Genomic DNA, 23072 nt, shown 5'->3' on the forward strand with positions numbered 1-23072 from the left:
TGTCTAATTCCGTTCGATAGCGGACAAATTCAGTGAAAAAAAAAACCTTTTTCACAGTAAGCTACGACAGTCCTGGCGGCCCCACCCTTAGAACTTTTGTGTTTTCTCCCTAGTCTTAGCAACCTTGTGCATAGCTCTATCGTCTCAAATTATATATTTTATTTACTCATTTATCGGTATAATTATTGGTTCAGATTTTTCATGATAATCTGTACTGCTTACTGCTTTAATCTTATTTGTCTTCCTAATTCCATTAGCTGCAGAATCTTTTTGTCTATTTGACTCTCCCATTAAATTGGAAACTCCTTAAAGGCAGAGGACGTATGCCTTGACAGTTTTGCTCTGCCAGGTACTCAGTAGACACTAAATAAAAACCATTCCTTGATACTATCCAAGGGTCCAGAGGGGCAAATGGATTGTGCCTGACCTGATTATCTTTTCTCTATGCCAGCACTCAGTACAGTGCCTGGTGCATAGTAAGGGCTTAGCAAATATCACAATTATTTTTATTAATTATTATTGAACATCTCTTTTGGATGCTTGAATTAGAATTTAACAATTCATAGATGCTCAGTGAGTAACACTATTGTATTCTGAGAAGCAGCATGGCTCAGTGGAAAGAGCTCAGGCTCAGGAGTCAGAGGTCATGGGTTCAAATCCCGGCTCTGCTAGCTGTCAGCTATGTGACTTTGGGCAAGCCACTTAACTTCTCTGGGCCTCAGTTACTTCATCTGTAAAATGGGGATTAAAACTGTAAAGCCCCCCGTGGGACAACTTGATTACCTTGTAACCTCCCCAGTGCTTAGAACAGTGATTTGCACATAGTAAGCGCTTAACAAATACCATCATCATTATTATTATTATCATCATCAGTATTTACAAACCACTCTCTTTCATGATGCTGCCCTCGGCATTTATTTAGAGCAACTTTAAAGATACTGACTTCCTGTCCCTCGGTAGATAGCAATCTAAAAATAGGAGATGACGGGATCTATAAACACGAAAATTTCCCATCACATATGGGACTGAAATTACACTCTCATGAAACTTTTGCCTAGATTAAGGCTCTTCATTTTGAGAAACACGTGGAGGAGGAGGTTAATTAATAATGATGGTATTTGTTAATTGGAGTCCACTTCTTCCCCTACCTGTAGTTTATTTTAATGTCCGTCTCCCCAACTAGATTGTAAGCTTCATGAGGGCAGGGATCAGTTCTACCAACCCTGAGATTGGTAGATAGATATGGGGATTCTTATTCCCGGAGATTTTGGAAAAAAAGACAGCTGTCCTTCTGTCTGTATTGTACTTTCCCAAGCACTTAGTTCAGTGCTCTGCAGGCCATTAATTGTTTTTTTATGGTGTTTGTTAGGCACATTGTACTAAGTGACAAGGTAGATGCAAGATAATTCGGTTGGACACAGTCCCTGTCCCACAGAGGGCTCACAGTCTAATCCCCATTTTACAGATGAGACAACTGAGGCACAGGTAAGTGAAATGACTTGCCCAAGGTCACACAGCAGACATGTGGCAGAGCTGGGATTAGAAGCCAGGTCCTCTGACTTCCAGGCCTGTGCTCTTTCCACTAGACCACACTGCTTTTCAATTTATTGATTGAGTCAATCAATCAATCATATTTATACTGAGTGCTTTCTCTTTGCTTGGGAGAGTAGAATATAAGACTCAGTAGATATGTTCCATGTCCACAAGGATTTTATAGTGTAGAGAGGGAGATGGACATTAATATAAATAAATGAATTATGGATATCATGGCCTAGTGGAAAAAGTATGGGCCTGGGAATCAGAAGGACCTGGGTTCTAATCCCAGCTCCACCACTTGTTTCCTGTGTGACCTTGGGCAAGTCATTTAACTTCTCTGTGCCTCAGGTACCTCATCTGTATAATGGGGACTGAGACTGGGAGCCTTATATGGGACGGGGACTGTGTCCAACGCCATTATCTTGTATCTACCCCAGTGCTTAGTACAGTACCTGGCTCATATCTACCCCAGGCACTTAATGAATACCACAATTATTATTATTACTATTACATAGCTGCTTGGGGTAGAGAGATTACAGTAATTGAGATTATTTAGCTTGAAGAAGGGAGGCTCAAGGAAAATTTCATAGTCTTTAAATATAGGAAACAGTTTTATTTGGGAAGTCTTTCTTCGTCTCCACTAAGGATAGATGGAGAGATGAGGGATTTCAATTTTAGCAGGAAAGATTGAGATTAGACACAGAGAAGCATGTCTGGCTGCAAGAGTTAAGATACATTGGGGCAGAGTTATTTTCCAGGGGTCTGAAATATGGATTCTTTTTCGCTGAGATTTTGAAAAAAAAGGTAGCTGTCCATCTGTCTGGTGTGGTGTAGGTGTCCTGTCCCTACTGAAAGCTCACCTCCTCCAGGAGGCCTTCCCAGACTGAGCCCCCCTTTTCCTCTGCTACCCCTCCCCTCCCCATCACCCCAACTCGCTCCGTTTGCTGTACCCACCTCCCCGCCCTACAGCACTTCTGTATATATGTACATATTTATATTATAATTCTACTTATTTTCATTAATGATGGGTATATAGCTATCATTCTATTTATTTATAATGCTGCTACTGATGCCTGTTTACTTGTTTTGATGTCTGCCTTCCCCCCTTCAGACTGCGAGCCCACTGTGGGCACGGATTGTCTCTGTTGCTGGATTGTACTTCCCAAGCACTTAGTACAGTGCTCTGCCCACAGGAAGCACTCAATAAATACCACTGAATGAATGAATGAATGATAAACAGGTTCTACGGGGTTGTGCTACTGTAGTTGACATCCCAAAGGTCAGAAGTTGAAGGGTTAATAAGGCATAAGCCAAATGGCCCCCTCCTCTTGTTATGCAAATATAATTCATGTTGAGCCAATTTCTCTGTTGTACTACCAACCTTATACAGATTTGTTTATGTGCTGTCCTTATTTACCATCTGGGCTGGGGCCAAAAGAAGGCAATTTGCAGACAGGTGCAATATTTAGACTGATCAACTGACAGATAGAGGCAGGTGGGAGCGCCTCTGTTTCCCTTCCTTCTTTCCTTCCTTAGGCACATATTGGCTTGTGAGCTCCAGACTCTTCCCCTGATGATCTGACAGAGGAAATCCAACATGGGAGCAGAGAACTGTGAACCCATACCAAGGACTCAAGGATCTCTGAGAAACAGTGTGACCTTGTGGAAAGCATCAGGGGTTTTGGGTTCTAATTCCAGCTCCACTCCTTACTTTCTGTGTAACAGTGGGCAAGTCATTTAACTTCTCTGTACCTCAGGTTCCTTTTCTGTAAAATGATTCCCGTGCTTCCTCTCACTTTGATTGTGCATCCCTTTAGGACAGGGACTATGTTCAACCTCATTAAACAAATATTAGTATTAGTATTAGTATTATTTCAGTATCATGTCCTTTCCGGTCTAGTGGGGATCACAAAATTTCCTCCAAATTTCAGGGGGGATAAAGAAAAGAGCAGATAAACTGGCCTAAAACAAATTGTTTTCCCTCTCAGCTCTGTTTTCCCTGCCTCCTCCGTCACTTACCTATATCTTGGCTGACTCAGAACGGGGAAGTCGAGCCCTACCTCTAAGGCACCTTTTAGAACTCCTCCTTGTTTGCTACCAATCAACCATCCGTGGTATTTATTGATCAATCAATCAATCACATTTACTGAGCACTTACTGCAGAGCATGGTACTAAGCAGTTGGGAGAGTAAATATAATGAAGTTGGTAGACACAGTCCCTGCCCACAATGAGTTTATAGTCTAGAGGGAGCTTACATTGAGTTTCTACTGTGTTCCAAGCACTATTCTAGGTGCTTGGGAGAAAAGGATGCAATTTTGTCTAATTTCTTTTACCACTGGCTCAGTTTTTTTCGGCTAGGTTCTGTGGGCCCGTGCTTATTAGCTTGAATGGAACAACCCCGAAATGGTGACAGATTCACTGTAAATCAGGGACATTACTCTTATTTCCTCTAATGATAATGGAGGGAAATTTCTAATGCATTTGGCATTGACATTTATTATAGTTATGCACATATATCGGCTGTTCTTCCTATTCCCGGATGGTGGGGATGTGGTTGAATGTGAGATGCCTCTTGTTTCGGGACAGCGGTCAAGCCTGATGTCAGCCATATTCATTCATTCATTCATTCATTCATTCGTATTTACTGAGAGCTTACTTTGTGCAGGGCACTGTACTAAGCGCTTGGGAAGTACAAATCGGCATATCTGCATGGGGTAGGAGTATTTTTGATAAAGAAATTGTCTTTATCAGAACCAAAGTATTTATTGATCACCTTCTGCGTGCAGAGCTCTGAAGTAAGGCCTTCGAAAGCATCCAAAAAAGAAAAAAAGGCAAAATATGTGGCCCCTGTCTTCAAGGAGCTGACAATCTAATGGGGAAGCAGGGCTGGATCAACTTCCTCCAGGACCCAGGGCTGAGCCATCTTGGCGCACTGGAGGTTTGCCAGGGGAGCAGGAACGGTGCTGAAGGGAAAGGGTAAAGCTTGGAGACAGTAGTACCCAGCATTTTCCCCCAAACTGGAACTCAGAACCCCCCCCCCCCCCAACTTCTTGCTGGCCTAGTGGGAAGACCACAGGGTTGGAAGACAGGACACCTGAGTTCTAATCCCAGCTCTTTCTGCTGTCTCATCCTTGGCAAAACATTTAACTTCTCTGTGCCTCAGTTTCCTCATCTGTAGAAAGGGGGCAAAATACCTGTTCTCCCTCTTTCAGACTGTGAATCTCAAGCAGGTCCAGAACTGTGTCCATTCTGGTCATCTTGTACTTGCGCAAGTGCTTCAGTACATAGAAGATGCTTAGCAAATATCACCATCATCATCATAATTAACAAGGTTCAAATCCTGGCTCCGCCAATTGTCAGCTATGTGACTTTGGGCAAGTCACTTAACTTCTCTCTGCCTCAGTTGCCTCATCTGTAAAATGGGAATGAAGACTGTGAGCCCCTCATGGGACAACCTGATCACCTTGTAACCTCCCCAGCACTTAGAACAGTGCTTTGCACATAGCAAGTGCTTAATAAATGCCATTATTATTATTATTATTAAATGGCTCTCCAGTCCTGGCAGCAGAAAGAGGAGTAGAGTGAGTGTGCAAGCAAGTGAGAAAAGGAGACTGGGTTAATCCCTCTTGCAAAAACAGACTACCATGCCTGGCCCATTCTCTGACTCTCCAGGTCCTCTTCCACCCATCAGATTTTGCTGGGACTCCCGAGTGGGAAGGGGAGGTCCAGCAGATTCCCACAGTCATGCCTCATCTGCTGTGTCTGAGACACTAAAACTGGGGCTGAGCCACTTAAGCGGACAGGGTCCCTGTTTCCAGCCAGCCTTGCGGATAACCTCTCCTTAGACAGACAACCTTGCCTGGCACTGACTGCCTCGTCTCTGGGGCTGTGCTCAGCTGGGAGGATGTGGGGAAATGATAGGATCAGTGGCAGAGCCAGGGCCAGCTTAAAACAACTCCTGGTGAACAGAACTGAGCTCCAACTGGGCAGGCCCTTGTGATCCAACTTCCTCAAAAACTGCTCCTCCGTCAGCCACTCTCTTCCTTTACAGAGTGGTCAATCGTAAAATGGCCACCATGCCTGTGCAGCCTCAGAAGGAGAAGGGGAGAGAGGCTGAGCACCAGAGACTGCAGATTAATGTCAGTGCCACCCTGTCCCCTCTGTTCACTGTGTCTGTGCGGCAGTCATTTTGGCAAACAACATTTTGGGTGCCATCTTCAGAAGTATCAAGCATCTGCCGTATTAGAAGGGTCAGGAGGCTCACAATTGCCATACGGCTCAAATCACACATTTCCATGGCATAGCCAGGGGCCCCTCCTAACCCTGGGCCCTAGGGCTACAGCCCCAAAGGGCCTTGATTCAATCTGGCCCTGTGATGGGAGATTGTCTGGGTGCCAGGGAGAATGAAGATGGGTCTGGAACCCTTTTCTAAGGCAGATGTCTCACACTCAAGTTGTAATGTAAGACTACAGCAGCACAGCGTAGTGGGTAAAGCACAGACCTGGGTCTCAGAAGGTCATGGGTCCTAATCCCAGCTCTGCCACTTGTCTACTGTGTGTGACCTTGGGCAAGTCACTTAACTTCTCTGGGTCTCAGTGACCTCATCTGTAAAACGATGATGGAGACTGTGAGCCCCACGTGAGACAGGGACTGTGTCCAACCCGATTTGTTTACATCTACTCTAGCACTTAGTACAGTGCCTGGCACATAGTGAGCACTTAAAGAATACCACAATTATTATTATTATTATTAGCACTGGGTACCAATCCCTCTTCCAGACCTCAATCCCCCTGGCCCAAACAGGAAATTTCAGGGAATCATGGAAACACAGGAGGGACGTGGTAAAGCCTCAGCTAGTTGAACTAAATCAGACCAATTAGTCCTGAAATATTTAATCACTTTTCCCCTACATATCTTCAGATTCCAAGGCTTTTTATTTCTGGTATTTGTTAAGCACCTACTATATGCCAGACACTGACATTGGAGTCAGAGGTCATGGGTTCAAATCCCGGCTCCGCCACTTGTCAGCTGTGACTTTGGGCAAGTCACTTCACTCCTCTGGGCCTCAGTTACCTCATCTGTAAAATGGGGATGAAGACTGTGAGTCCCCCCATGGGACAACCTGATCACCATGTAACCTCCCCAGCACTTAGAACAGTGCTTTGCACATAGTAAGCACTTAATAAATACCATCATCATTATTATCATTACTAAGCACTGGAGTAGATACAAGCTAATCAGGTTGGACACAGTCCCTGTCCCACACAGGACTCACCATCTTAATCCCCATTTTAGAGATGAGGTAAATGAGGCAGGGAGAAGTTAAACGACTTGCCCAGAGTCACCCCGCAGGCAAGAGATGGTGCTGGAATTGGAACCCAGGTCCTTCTGACCCCCAGGTCCGTGCTGTACCCCCTAGGCCAAGCTGCTCATGTGGTCATGGATCCGTGGTATCCAAGCTAACTCTGTTAACTACCTCAAGACGTCTCCCCACTTTGATATATTGAAAGAGTGGAAGAGTAAACATGGATCGCATAAGCCTTTGACTTGTCTGGTCTAAGTCCACCAGCCACAGAGAAAAGACAAGTACATCTGATGCCAGACCAACTCCCAGTTCCCCTGGGATGCCATGGAATCTATCCACACAGGCAGATATGGGGGCGCAGAGCAGAGTGGAAGTAATCGGAGGAGGGATGATGGAGTCTCCCATCAGGTACAGCTGATGAGTCCCTATCCTGAAATGAGGAATCGCTTCTAGCATCAAGGCTTACATAGGGCCACTCACACTGTGTCACCCCTGCCAGTCATCTTTCCGCTGGAGCACAGAGGGCAAAGAGTGAGAAGGCACCGCACAATGTAGCATTTGTTTCTGGCCTCTGCTCCTGTGAGCCAGTGACAGACAGAACCCATTTGTCCTAGAACAACGCTCTATCCCCTGGTTGAAGACGCAGCAGGTGATAGAGGAGCAGTGTGACCTAGTGGAAAGAAGACAGACCTGGGAAGAAAGACCTGGGTTCTAATCCTGGCTTTGCTACTTGTCTGCTCTGTGACCTTGGACAAGTCACTTTGCTTCTCCGTGCCTTGGTTGCCTCATCTGTAAAATGGGGATTAAGATTGTGAGCTCCAGATGGGACAGGGACTGCGTCCAACCCAATTGGCTTGTATCCACCCCAGCACTTAGTACAGTGCCTGGCACATAGTAAGCACTTAACAAAGACCACAGTTATTATCATTATTATGTGGTTGACGGGAATGCTATTTTGCCAGAGTTTTCCCTTTTGCTGCCCAATGTGAAGTCCAACAGAGACCAGAGGGGGTGAGAAATATCCAAACTCCTTTGGCAATACTCGCCTTTCGCAGTGATTTCTTCCTCTGGCTTCTGCCGCTGTGGCCGCTGGCTCTGCAGAGTTCTTGCCGCAGTAGCCAAAAGGCAGACAGCTGGTCTCCCTCCCCAGCCTTCTGGCAGGAGGCAGTATCGGGGGACACCGATCTGTTCACCAGTTCGGTTGTCGGGCTCAGGGAGCTGCTGACTTTATTCTGGAACCGGTGGGCCTCCTGGTTTTCCCCATGAATCACCTTTCTTCGAGTTTTATAGACCTATTGACTTTTGCAAAACTCCCCAAGCCATTTGCAGAGAAAAGATTGACTGACTTAAAGGTGGAGAAGGAAGGGTTTTAGCAATTGTTGAGGTTAGTAAACATGGCAGATGTTTGGGGATTAGCAGGAAATCATGAATAAAATCATTGGGATTTGATAAAGGGATTTTCACTCCTGGCAATTAAAGTTTTTCAGCCCAAAACAAACAAACCCTAAGCGGATAAAGGTCATTCGAAAAGAAGCTCTCCTGGTCTAAGACACTAAGAGATGCGCAGAGCTCCTTCCAGCTTCTGATAGAGCATCATTGACCGGACTTCATTGAAAAGGGTAACTTTTCCTTCTAATCTTATCTAAGCAAAGTCTCTATTATTCTACAAACACTTGACTTTTTCAGGGAGAAAACCGTATTTGAGTAGCTAAGAGTTGAGCTTCTCTCAAGCTGGGGCCCATCAAGGAGGGAAATATTTATGTTGGGAGAAAAAAACAATTCGCTGAAAAGATATAATGGCAGGGAGTTAAACCTTCCCCAAACATAGCGTCACTGGTGGAGTGAAACTCATCTCTATAAGTCTGGGGCTCATGACTCAGTGAAGCTCAGCATAAACGGGTCAGAAACCACGTGGAGGATTAGTAGAGCTTGACAAGTTAGAATTAGACAAACAAACCCAAAAAGTCCTATTTACTTTAGGAGGAGGAGGAGGAGGAGGAGGAGGAGGAGAGAGAGAGAGAGAGAGAGAGAGAAAGAGAGAGAGAGAGGTTTGACTTTACTGCTGCACTACTACGCCTTCCAGGCTGGAGAGAAAAGTCTGATCTACCGAAGAAAACGGGCCCCAGTGGATTGGAGAATCAATAGTATTGAATACTTGCTTTGTGCAGAGCACTGTACTAAGTGCTTAGGAAAGTATGCCACAACCAAATAGCAGCAGCAGAAGCAGCAACATTTGCAGCAATATATGAGGAAGCAAGGTAATGTTTCTTTGTTGATTTTTTAATGGTATTTGTTAAGTGCTTACCCTATGCCAGACACTGTACTAAGCGCTGGGATAGAGGCAAGGTAATCAGGCTGGTCACAGTCCATGTCCCACGTGAGGCTCACAGTCTTAATCCCCATTATTACAGATGAGGTAACTAAGGCCCAGAGAAGTGAAATAACTTGACCAAGATCATGCAGAATACAAGTGGCAGAGCAGGAATTAGAACCCAGGTCCTAATGACTCCCAGGCCCTAAGGGCTCTCTGGGTCACCCTCAGGAAAGCCTTGAGGGGCCGTCCTATGGGAAGAAGGTCTGAGGGCTTCCCTAAAGCAGTTCTTAGCCTCCTCATTCCCAGAGCTCCACATATTCTACTCCCTTCAATCAATCAATCAATCAATCAATCAGTGGTAGTTAGTGAGCATTTACTTTCTGCAGATCATTGTACTAAGCACTTGGGAGAGTGCGATAAAACAGAGTTAACAGACACAGTCTCTGCCCACAGTGAGCTTACTGTCTAGGGAAGGAGACAGGCATTAATCTAATAAATGCAGAGGTGAGAATGGATAGGGGAGAAAATGGGGTAACTGAGACACGTCACGTTCCCTGCCCACAATGAGCTTACAGTCTACAACAAGCTCCTGCCCTCCAACAAAAGCTTTCCCTTCCTCCTCTTGCATCTCATAAATCTAAATCATATCTCGAAACTTTCCGACAGCAGCAGAATGCAACAATAAACAGACACATTCCCTGCCCACAATGAGCTTACAGTCCCTCTCTGGCTCATCCTAGTCCATGTTCAGATCTGGACTGACTGCAAACTGGCCTTTGCCAGGAACATCCTAGCCCAGAAGGTACAATGGCCATGAAACCAACCCACATTTCAGCTTTCCCACAGGACGTTGTACTCTGCCAAACTCCTAGTACAGTGCTCTGCACATAGTAAGCACTCAATAAATATCATTGATTAATTGATGGATTGATTGAGAAGCAGCATGGCCTAGTGGAAAAAGCAAGAACCTGGGAGTCAGAGGAGCTGGGTTCTAATCCCTGCTCTGCCAATTGCTTGCTGTTTGATCCTGTCAAAGTCACAGCTTCTCTGTGCCTTTGTTCCTGTTCTCCTTCCTTCTTAGATTATGAGCCCCATGCAGGACAGGGACTGTGTCCAACCTAATTAACTTTGTATCTACCCAAGTGCTTAGAACAGTGTTTGACACATAGGAAGTGCTTAACAATTACCATGAAAAAAACAAATATCAGTTGCTCCATAGTCCATATCTCTTGCCTCTAATTTCTTGTTGGCAGAAGGAAATGTGAAACCACAGAGGAGAGAGACCCAGGTTGGGGATGTAGATTTGGAATTCAACTGCATAGAGGTAGATGTAGAAGCCATGGGGGTGAATGAGTTCTTCAAGTAAGTGAGTGTAGATGAGAATAGACCGGGACCCAGAACTGAACCTTGAGGGATGCTCACAGTTAGGGGCTGGGAGGCAGAGAAGAAACTCATGAAGGAAACTGAGAATGAGCAGCCAAAGAGATAGGAAGAAAACCAGGAGAGGATGGTGTCAGAGAAGCTGAGGTTGGATAATGTTACCAAGAGAAGGGGGTTGACGTCAGTGTCGAAGGCAGCTGAGAGATCAAGTAGGATTAGGGTGGAGTAGTGCCATTGGATTTAGCAAGAGGCAGATCATTTGTAACCTTTCAGAGGGTGGTGTCTGTGGAGTGAAGGGGACAGAAGCCAGATTGGAGGGGGTCAAGAAGAAATTTGGAGGAGAGGAATTTGAGACAGCTGGTATTGGAAACTCTCTCAAGGAGTTGGGAGAGAAATGGTGGGAAAGAGATGGGGCAATAACTGGAGGGAGCTGTGGGGTTAAGGGAAGGTATTTTTTTAGGCAAGACATGGGCATCTTTGGAAGCAGTGGGGAAGAAGCCATTGGAGAGCAAACAGTTGAAAATGGTGGTAAGAGAGGGAGGAAGGGAGGAACACGAGACGTATCTGAAAAGAGAGACAGGCCCTGCAGGTGGCAAACATGTATAGTTTTCATTCACTTTGAAAATGATGCTGCTGATAATAAGCTGCACCCATGAATGGGAGTGTCTTTTAAAAAGAATCTCCTTTAGGCGTGCACATTTCATCCATAGAATTAAAATCAGGCTCCCTTTCTGGCGCCTCTCTATTTGGGTGACCATTGCTCAGGTAGCAGTGGTTAAGAGAAGAAAGTTTTGCCTTACTTACATCCAGCAGGACATGCTTTTGAGTTGTTTTTACACTCATCGTGATGGTTTGCACTGAGCCATCCCCATCCTCTCACCCGGTCACCCCTGTGCCCATTCATTCATTCTTTCATTAAATCGTATTTAGTGGGGCAGTTACTGTGTGCAAAGCACTGTACTAAGCACTTGAGAGAAGACAATATAATAATAAGGATGGTATTTGTTAAGCGCTTACTATGTGCAAAGCACTGTTCTAAGTGCTGGGGGGATACAAGGTGATCAGGTTGTCCCACGTGGGGCTCACAATCCCAGTCCCCATTTTACAGATGAGGGAACTGAGGCACAGAGAAGTTAAGTAACTTGCCCAAAGTCACACAGCTGACAAGTGGCAGAGTCAGGATTAGAACCCATGACTTCTGACTCCCAAGCCCGTGCTCTTTCCACTGAGCCACACTGCTTCTCTAACAGACACATTCCTACCCACAGTGAGCTCAGATGCTAGTTGGGCATGGTGTAGTGGTTAGAGCACGGTCATGGGTTCAAATCCAAAATCCAAATCCACAGTCTGCTTGGTGACCGTGGGTAAATCATTTCACTTCTCTGGGCCTCAGTTACCTCATCTGTGAAATGGGTATTGAGACTGTGAGCTCCACATGGGACAGGGACTGTGTCCACCTCAATTTGCTTGCATCCACCCCAGCATTTAGTACAGTGCCTCACACAAAGTAAGTGCTTAACAGATACCATTATTATTATTGTTGTTATAACAGATGCAGCCTGTGGTCCCAGAAATTGAATCCCTGAGACCTCAACAGCAGCAGGAACCACTATACCCTCACCCAGTTGGTATCAATTAATGGTATTTATTGAGTTCTTACTAGGTGCAGAGTGATTGAGAAAGCACGGTACAGTTGAATCAGTAGATATGATCCCTTCCCACAAGGAGCTTACGGTCCATAGGTACTGTGTCCTGCCTGATTAACTTGTGTCTACCTTAGTGCTTAGTACAGTGCCTGGCTCATAGCATAAGGGCTTAACAAATACCATTCAAAAAAAAAAAAGGTACCCTCACACACCAAGTGAAAATCACATCAAAGGACTAAGGACCATTTTAACCTGCCACCTTCTGTAGATTGCATAGGTCTTTTCTGCCAAACCCTCACAGGTGAGTAGAACCTAACAGCACTATCATGACTGTGATTTCAAAGAATGGCATCGTTATGTGTCCTTCATTCAGTCATATTTATTGTTAACTCTGTTTGCAAAGCACTGTTATTCTTATATTGTCACTGCGGGCTGGGAACGAGCCTACCACTTCTGTTGTGTTGTACTCTCTCAAGCACGTAGTACAGTGCTCTGAACACAAGAAATGCCCAATAAATACCACTGATGATGATGATATTGTACACAGTGAACTTTTCACCAACGAACTATGTATTTCACTGGTCAAAATATGTAGTGGCATTAAACTTGCACATCTGGCTTATATGTTCTGTGCATTAGATTGAGTAAGGAACCTACCATAAGTCTCATTTTGATCAGTGTATCTAATATAAATCTTCATGATCTGAAACTCTGAGTTCTTAGCATAATAATTAAAGGCTCTAGGAAGGCTTCAGTGAAAACCAGGACCCCTTTTCCATCAGGCTTTCTTCACGCAGAGAGGTGGCAGGAAAATCTCTCCCCATTCATCTCGGGCTTGGATTATCATTTGCCAAATGTGTCAAGGCATTATTCCCTTAGCTTTGCACTTGGAGTCCTGGTGTGTGATTCTCACTCTTTCGCACTCCAAGGGGAGTTTCAATAAATCACCACGGCTGGAGTCTGTTCTTGCTGAGCTCAAGACTTGGGACATATGTACGTGCTTGTGGGTGTGTAAATGTGTGTGCATGTCTCTGTGTGTGTGTGTGTGTGTGCGCGCGTGTGCATCAAGGAGACTTGGATGTGTTTCCTCTAACCTTCCCAGAGCTGTAGCACATGAAAAGTGAGGGGAATTCATAAATCAATGCAACTTGTTGCCATGGAAGCCAAAATCAAGCTTATTTCCAATTTGCCGTGGGGTGACGTGTTTGTCTCTGGTCCTGTTCTTGAAAGAAAAAGCCAGTGCTTGGGGTTATCCCTATGGGGAGGAAGGAGGGGCATCATCTCCACTGAAGAACAAACATAAGAAAGAGGGACAAACCCAAGGCATTACTGGCCTATTGGGATGCAATCTCTATGAACTGATTCCCCTATGGACCGGGGTGGGTAGGGTTCTGACCAGCTCAGGGAATACCCTTTACTTCCAGCCACTCTCTAACTGGCTCTCAGGTGTTCCTTACTTGTTCAGGATCACTAGGAATGACATTGTCTTCTACCAGAGTCAGAGACTGAGGTGAAGAGATCAAGAAGCAGGAGGAAACTTATTTCGGTGGCACTGGAAGCCTAAGAACAACATTTCCTAGAAGCCGCACGGCTGTATTTTCTAGAATCCATTGGGAACGGTAGTCAATCAGTGAAATGAGCAGAGGCTTAAATTCAGAGAAGGATTCCTGTTTCTTTTTCTCTTCCAGTCTATGGGGGCACACTTGTACCCTTACTGCATGTCTTTCATTCAATCGTATTTATTGAGCACTCACTGTGTACAAAGCACTTTATTAAGCACTTCGTAGGCTACAATATAACAATGAAAACAGACACATTCCCTGCCCACAAAGAGCTTACAGTCTTGCCTTTGTACTCATTGGAGAGTACACATTCACTTGGAAAAGTGAAATTAATAATAACAATGATAATGATATTAATAATAACAATCATGGTATTTTTAAGGGCTTATTATGTGCCAAGCCCTATACTAAGCACTGTACTAAGCACACAGCAGTCATATAATAATAATAATAATAATAATAATGGCATTTATTAAGCACTTACTATGTGCAAAGCACTGTTCTAAGCGCTGGATGGCAGAGTCAGGATTAGAACCCAGCTCCTTTTGACTCCCAGGGCTGTTCTCTATCCACCAGATCACGCCGCTTCTTCTATAGTTTGATTGTAAGCCCCTTGAGGGTCAGGGAGCATGTCTAATTTCTACCCTTGTCTTCTTTCCCAGTGCTTAGTACAGCACTTAATGCATACTATTAGTACTGCTACTTCCACCCCCCAACACATATCCTTAAGCATTAAATTAAACTTTGGGGTGTTGAAAGTAGTAAGTAGGCATAAGATAATCGGGTCCCACATGGAGCTCACGTTCTAATTAGGAAGGAGCACAGGTTTGAATCCCCATTTTGCAGATGAGGGAACTGAGGCACAGAGAAGTTAGGTGACCTGCCCAAGGTCACACAGCAGGTGGAGCTGATATTGGAACTCAGGTCCTCCGTCTCCTAGGCCTGTGCTTTTTTTAAAATGGTACTTGATAAGGGCTTGCTGTGTGCCAAGAAAATTTCTAAGTGCTGGGGTAGATACAAGCTAATCAGGTTGGACACAGTCCCTGTACCGCATGGGGCTCACAGTCTAAGTGAAAGGGAGTAGAATTTAATCCCCATTTTCCAGATGAGGTAACTGAGTCACAGAGAAGTTAAGTGACTTGCCCAAGGTCACTCGGCAGACATTTGGCAGAGCCAGGATTGGAATCCAGGTCCTCTGACACTCAGGCCCTTGCTCTTTGCAATGGTCCATGTTACTTATGTATCTAAGGAAATTTGTTGGTTTTTATGAGTTTATGGTTATGTAATAACTATGGTATTACACAATTCCTATAGGTCTAGAGGGTGGATTCAATACAGTCAGATAAGACACAGTCCCAGATCCCACACAGGGCTCGCAGTCTAACTGGGGAGGGAGAACAGGTATATAGTCCCCATTTTACAGATGAGGAAACTGAGACACAACAGTTCAGTGACTCGTCCAAGGTTGCAAAGCAGGCAAGCGGAGGAACCAGAGTCGTGTCTCCTGATGCGAAGACCTGTGCTCTTTTCTCTAGGACATAGACTAGATAGGGAAGGAGGTGTTGGCTTTAAGATTTGGCTAGGCATGTCTGGAGTGGGATGGAGAGAATCAGTGGCAGTTTGACCCAAAAAACTTTTGTGTGCAGCTGTGTGTTGAGCAGGCAACTGTGACTGCTTAACTACGAGTTGCAGAGAGCCGTATCTCTGATCCTTTAGCCTCAGTACTTGTTCCGTTTGTTTTGCCTCTGTGTGCTTCTGACTTTACCTTACATTTGAATTTAGTATTTTTATTGTTACGTCTTCCACCAGTCCCCTCTCCCAACTTTTTCTTTTAACGGTATTTGTTAAGTGCTTACTATGTTCCAGGCACTACGATACAAGATAATCAGGTTGGACACAGTCCATGTTCCACATGGGGCTCACAGTCTTAATCCCCATTTTACAGACGAGGTAACTGAGGTAACTGAGGTACAGAGAAGTGAAGTGACTTGCTCAAGATCACCTAGCAGTCATGTGGCAGAGCCAGGATTAGAACCCAGGTCCTTCTGACTCCCAGGCCTGGGCTTTATCCCCCAGGCCATGCTGCTTCTTCTATAGTTTGATTGTAAGTCCCTTGAGGGTCAGAGAGCATGTCTAATTTCTGCCCTTGTCCTCTTTCCCAGTGCTTAGTACAGTGCTTAATATATACTATTAGTACTGCTTCTTCCAACTCCCACATTTCTCCTTATGCATTAAATTAAACTTCTGGGTGCTGGAAATATTAAGTGGTAACCATGAACTTTTCTCAGTACCCAATAGTCCTCATAAACCAGTTCTCTCAGAATGCTGTGTCTCTAGACTGTTAGCTCCTTGTGGGCAAGGAACATCTTTACCAAATCTGGTATACCACCCTCTCTAAAGTGCTTCATACAGTGCTCTGAACATAGTAAAAACTCTATAAGTACTCAATTGATTGATGCCATGGGGATAATTATTATAGCTGTGTGGTTTAGATTCATGATCATCTATGCACATGGATCTGTGACCTTTGGACATTTGATAGTCACCCAACCCTCAGCCCCATAGCACTTATGTACATACTTTTAAATTATATATTATAAATTATTTATTTATATTAATTTCTGTCTGCCCCTTTAGACTGCAAGCTTATTGTGGGTAGGGAACATGTCTGCTAACTGTGTTGTATTGTACCCTCCCAAGTGCTTAGTACAGTCCCCCTTCTAGACTGTGAGCCCGTTGTTGGGTAGGGACTGTCTCTATATGTTGCCAACTTGTACTTCCCAAGCGCTTAGTACAGTGCTCTGCGCACAGTAAGCGCTCAATAAATACGATTGAATGAATGACTGAATGAATGCTCTACATTCATTAAGCACTTAATAAATACCTTTGATCCAAGACAGAAGCAGCGTGTCCTTGTGGAAAGAGCATGGGCCTGGGAGTAAGAGGATCAGAATTCTAATCCTGGTTCTTCCACTTGTCTTTGGACAAGTCACCTAACTTTTCCATGCCTTAGTTACCTCGTCTGGAAAATGGGATTAAAGCTGCGAGTCACATATAGGTTATGGAGTGAGTCCAACATGATTATTTCATAGCTACTCCAGCACATAGTACAGTGCCTGGCACCTAGTAAGTGCTTAATAAACACCATAAAAAAGACAGCTAAAAGAACTCAGAGCCCAACAAAGTAAAATAACTTCCCCTCCTGAAACCCTTCTCCCCACTCCCATCAGGTCGATGTTCCTGCTCTGATTTTCCTGTGAGAATTTCAGAGCATCCCTGAGTGAATCTGCTGCATAAGGAATTTAGAGTCGACAGAAGGGAGATTTTCTGATGGCAGAATACTGAAACTGAGTAGAGATGCTTAATTGGTCCTTTCTAGTCCCTTCTAGACTGTGAGCCCATTGTTGGGTAGGGGCCGTCTCCATATGTTGCCAACTTGTACTTCCCAAGCACTTAGTACAGTGCTCTGCACACAGTAAGCGCTCAATAAATACAATTGAATGAATGAATGAATGAATAAATGAATGAATGAATGAATGGTAAGGGGAGAGAAAGGAAGAACTCATGGCATTTTGATTGCTGTAGAGAACATCAAGTTTAATAATAATAACAATAATGATAGTATTTGTTAAGTGTTTACTATGTGCCAAGCACTGTTCTAAGTGCTGAGGCAGATACAAGGTGATCAGGTTGTCCCACATGGGGCTCACAGTCTTAATCCCCATTTTACAGATGAGGTAACTGAGGCATAGAGAAGTTAAGTGACCTGCCCAAAGTCACACGGCTGACAAGTGGCGGAGTCGGGATTAGAATCCACAACCTCTGACTCCCAAGCCTGTGCTCTTTCCTCTAAGCCAGCTTCTCTGCTGCTGTGTAACTGATTAGAAAGTTTATTGCTGACTTTATTGTAACTTGAGAATTAACTCCCGAAACCAGAAATCAGGGAGAGTAAATCTGGGTTAAACTGCTTCTCTCCTCTGAAACCTAGGAAAGAGAAAATAGATTTTTATCACTGTTTCTTTGTAAAGGAGAGAAACAGTGGTGGGGGAAAATATTGGGAGGTAATTTTGTATTTTAAATAATCGTTTACTGGGCATTTTAAATGATGGCACCCAGTCTCAGAAATTGTTGACTACAAATGCCATGATAACCTGGTTGGTGAAGCAGATAGAAGTCCTAAAATATTTTAAAGAGAGAGAGAGAGAGAGAGAGAGAGAGAGAGAGAGAGAGAGAGAGAGAGAGAGAGAGAGAGAGAGAGAGAGAGAGAGAGAGAGAGAGAGAGAGAGAGAGAGAGAGAGAGAGAGAGAGAGAGAGAGAGAGAGAGTGTATGTGTGTGTGTTTGTTTACAGGAGAAAATTAAGTTACTGTTGAAGAATGATTTCATTTAACATGTCCTCCTCCACCACCTTTTCCCACATCCTGTTAGCTGTGAATAAATCCTGAGGTTCAATCCCAGTGAATGTCCAATCCGATTATGATTAATGAGGGATTATGTGTGCTATCTGGTCCTTTTTGTGGGGGTGGATGGGAGGGACCAATTAGGAAGTTGACTAAAACAGGGTGTAAGTTCCTAAAGGGAGTGGACTGTGTCATTTGCTTTTGGCCTATTCTCCTGATCACTTAGACCTGTAAGTGCTTAGTACACTGCTCTGCACACAGTAAGTGCTAAGTAAATGCAATTGAATGAATGAATGATGATGGCATTTATTAAGCACTATGTGCAAAGCACTGTTCTAAGTGCTGGGGAGGTTACAAGGTGATCAGGTTGTCCCACGGGGGGCTCACAGTCTTAATCCCCATTTTACTGTAACTGAGGCACAGAGAAGTTAAGTAATTTGCCCAAAATCACACAGCTGACAATTGGCAGAGCGGTATTTGAAACCATGACCTCTGACTCCAAAGCCCGGGCTCTTTCCACTGAGCCATGCTGCTTCTCCAATGAATGCTCTGTCTATAATAGATGCTCACTAAATACCACCGATTGATTTTTTTTAACAAGCAAATTAAACAAACAACATTCAATCTCATGGTATCTTTGCATTTGCGCTCAGTTACCCATCAACTTTGATGACCTACTGAAACTTCTTCACTCCAACAGCTGAGAAGCAGCATTGGCTAGCGGATAACGCACAGGCCTGGAAGTCAAAAGGACCTGGTTTCTAGTCTTGGCTCTGCCACTTGTCTGCTGGTTGACCTGGGGCAAGTCACTTCACTTCTCTGTGCTTCAGTTACCACATCTGTAAAATGGGGATTAAGACTGTGAGCCCCAGGTCGGACACATGGACTCTATAGCTACCCCAGCATTTGAAAGAGTGCCTGGCACATAGTAAGGGCTTAACAAATACCTTAAAAAATAATAGCATACCACAAGACTTCCAACATTGCACAGCCATGACAAAGAAACTGCTGTCAGTTTGTGTATGTTACCGAACTCAGTATAGCCAGACGAGCCCTGTGCTCTGAGGAATGAGATGGGGTCCTAAACTGAGATTTTGGGGGCAGGCAACCTGTTCTGCCGTGCTGCCCAGAACCTGAAGCTTGGGCGGGGGGATCTTCTTTTTTCTGATCATCCTACCCTCCAACATCTTCAGCAGCTTTGGTCGGGAGACTGTAGTAATAATAACGATGGTATTAAGCACTTACTATGTGCCAGGCACTGTACTAAGTGCTGGGGTGGATACAAGCAAGTCGAGTTGGACAAGGTCCCTGTCCCACATGGGGCTCACAGTCTCAATCCCCTTTTTACAGATGAGTTAACTGAGACACAGAGAAATGAAGTGACTTGCCCAAGGTCACACAGCAGACAAGTGCAGAGCCGAGATTAGAACACAGGAGAGATTAGAACACAGGTCCTTCGGACTCCCAGGCCTGTGGTCTATCCACTATGCCATTCTGCTTCTACAGACTGTAGACTGTAAGCTCGTTTTGTGGGCAGGGTATGTGTCCCTTACACTGGTCTGTCGTACTCTCCCAAGTGTTTAGTATGGTGCTCTGCATATAGTAAATGCTTAATAAATAGTACTAACTGAATGACTCACGGGAGAGAGGGGGATTGAGTCTGACGCAATCTTCCCTCCTCGGTTTCAGAGTCCAACAGCAGACGGGCCGTCAACAGAGGCTATGTCGGGGGGCTACTCAGATTATGCCAGGACTGGCACAGCAACGACTCCTCCAACAACTACACGCAAATCCGCCAGGGTCTCATGCTGTGCCTCAAGCACATCACCAACATCCGGTCTGGCCAAGAGGCCTTCCTGGGGGCCCGGGGCATGGAGATCCTCTTTTCCATCCTGCAGGTAAGTGACTCTTCGTGTGGTTTTCTTGGGGTGTATGAACGTTACCAGCAACACAAGAACCAGGGAGTTCTTTCTCTGGGACAAATATGGGAACTGTAGACTGTAAATTTCTTGTAGGCAGGGAACGTGTCTACCAACTCTCATATTGTTATGTTGTAGTAATAAAAATAATTAAATAATAATTATGGTACTTGTTAAGTGCTTACTATGTGGCAAACTCCATTTTAAGTGCTGGAGTAGATACAAGTTAATGAGGTCGGACACAGTCCCTGTCCCACATGGGGCTCACACTCTGAATCCTCATTTCACAGATTAGGTAACTGAGGCCCAGAGAAGGGAAATGACCTGCCAAAGGTCACACAGCAGACAAGGGAAAGAGCGGGGATTAGAACCCAGGTCCTTCTGACTCCCAAGCCTGTGCTCACTCCACTAAGCCACGCTGCTTGAACTAACCTAGTGTAACTCCAAGTGTCCTGGTGCCACAGGCCAGGGGTAGGGGAGAAACACCAGTGACCTGACCAATCCACTAAGGCACTCTATCCACTAAGTCACATTTCTGCTAACTCTGTTGTATTGTACTCTCCCAAGCACCTAGTCCAGTGCTCTGCAGACAGTGAGTGCCCAATAAATACCATTGATTGATTGATACCTCTCATAGATTTTTCAGGTGTCCACTCTCCCAATGACTTTGTTATCTGAGAGAGTTTATCAAAAGTATCAGGAGGTTCAAGAGTGATGCACATAACTTTATGAAGAATAAGTTCATAATCAATCAATGGTATTTATTGACTGCTTACTATGTGCAGAGCATTGGACCAAGTGCTTGGGAAAGGACCATATAAGAGTTAGCTTATTTGTTCCCTGCCCACAATTAGCTTACAGTCTAAAGGGAAGAGAGACATTTATATGAATAAGTAATGATAGGAAAAGTTAGGTTATTCGTTCAGAAGCCTGGGAATACTAATAATAATTATGGTATTTGTTAAGTACTTACTATGTGCCTAGCATTGTTCTGGATACAAGATAATCAGGTTATCCCATGTAGGGCTCACCGTCTTAATCCCCATTTTACAGATGAGGTAACTGAGGCACAGAGTAGTTAAGTGGCTTGCCAAGGTCACATAGCGGAATTAGAACCCATGTCCTCTGACTCCCAAGCCCGTGCTCATTCTACTAAGCCACGCTGCTTCAACTGACCTATTGTAACTCCAAATGTTCTGATGCCACTGTTGGAGACAGGATACAGTCCAGGGATAGGAGAGAAACACCAGTGACTTGACCAATCTGATTAAGGCTAAGGTCTTCAACTTCAACTCAGATTTAGAATTTCTTAAATGCTCTAATTAGGTCGTGTCTTCTGACCCTTGTGCCAGGTTAAATATCTTGTTCTCCTTCCTATAAAGACTGTGAGCCCCTTGTAGAATAGGGATTATGTCTGACCTGATTATCAAGCGCTTAGTACAGAGCTTTACACACAGTAAGTGCTCAATAAATACGATTGAATGAATTAATTAATTATCCTGTGTCTACCAAAGCACTTAATACAGTGCTTGGCACATAGTAAGCGCTTAACAAATACTATAATATAGAATAATATTATATTATAATAATATAGCAATATGTTAATAACAGAGTAGTAATAATACAAGTTAATATAATAATGTTTATAATATTATGATAATATAAACACTATTATACTGTTAACTTATCGTTATATTATTAATATTTAATAATATATAATTATGTCATATAATATAATGATAATAATAATAAAGAATCATCTCTGTCTGGGCAGTTTCCACCAAAGATTTTTGGCCGTTCCCAAGAATCCCCCTTAGACCTCATGTAGCCAAGTCACATAGATATTTTATTCCACTGATCTTTCCCCATTAGTCAGTTTTTCTACTCTCCATCATTTTGGTCACTCTCCCCTGGACTGCCTCCAATTTTATCCTCACCTGAGTACACCAGAGGCCACGATGGAGCCAAAAAGGATGTTGTTTTCCAAGTCTGGCCCCGGAAGAGTTCCCCCATGAACAAATTAGCCCTTTTTTTGCTGCAATCCCATACACTGTAAAACCATATCTAATTTCCCATCCACCATGACCTCCAGGGCTCTTCCTTCATAACCACTTTTGAAGCATCTCTCGTCCACAAATAGCCCCATTTTAGGTTATACTCCTTCAGCGCAACTTTCCCAGGCTGAATTGCTTTTTGTTGGACTGCGGTGCCCAATTTTTTAGCCTCTCTGGGCTCATGAAGAGTCCTTCTGGAGTGATGTTTAACAGCTGCGAGGTTGCTGTTGTCTGCACATTTCATCCACGTGTGGTTTGTTCCCTCTTCTAGACTATTTGCTCACGAATGTTCCTATTTAAGAAAAAGAAGAAATAAAGGAACTGAGAAGGAGTGTGGCCTAGTGGAAAATCGTGGGCTTGGGAATCAGTACTGGGTTCCATTCCTGGCTCTTGCCTCTTGCCTGCTGCGTGACCTTGAGAAAGTCATACTAGTTTGCTAGTTGAGCAAGTTGAGCAAGTCACATGTTAGAAATCTCAAGTTAGAGAAGCAGCGTGGCTTAGGGCCCAGGCTTGGGAGTCAGAAGTCATGGGTTCTAATCCCGGCTCCGCCACTTGTCAGCTGCGTGACTTTGGGCAAGTCACTTCACTTCTCTGTGCCTAAATTCCCTTATCTGCAAAATGGGGATTAAGACTGTGAGCCCCATGTGGGACAACCTGATGACCTTGAATCTACCCCAGCGCTTAGAACAGTGCTTGGCACATAATAAGCACTTAAATACCATCATCATCATCAAGTCACTTAAATTCTCTGTCTCAATTTCTTCATCTGTAAAATGGGGATTAAATACCTGTCTTTCCTCCCCACTAGATTGTGAGCCCCATATGGGTAGAGTGCTTTACACATATTAAGTGCTTAACAAGTACCTTAATTGATTAATTTTAGATCTATCTTGTTGAAAAAATGTGCTACCTGTATTCTGTTACTACTACTAATAATGATGATAATTGTGATATTAT

The 23072-nt window shown here is 44.2% G+C and overlaps 1 protein-coding gene across 1 annotated transcript in view; it reads left to right on the plus strand.

The window, feature by feature from the left end:
- The window catches only part of AGBL1 (ATP/GTP binding protein like 1), a 655387-nt gene that overhangs the window by 92193 nt on the left and 540122 nt on the right, over window positions 1-23072 (plus strand). The window contains exon 7 of the mRNA XM_038747354.1: window positions 19832-20040. Coding sequence (XP_038603282.1) covers window positions 19832-20040 — 209 coding nt within the window. The remainder of the gene's footprint in view (window positions 1-19831; window positions 20041-23072) is intronic.

Source organism: Tachyglossus aculeatus, chromosome 5 (genome assembly GCF_015852505.1).
Source record: "Tachyglossus aculeatus isolate mTacAcu1 chromosome 5, mTacAcu1.pri, whole genome shotgun sequence".
Taxonomy (NCBI): domain Eukaryota; kingdom Metazoa; phylum Chordata; class Mammalia; order Monotremata; family Tachyglossidae; genus Tachyglossus; species Tachyglossus aculeatus.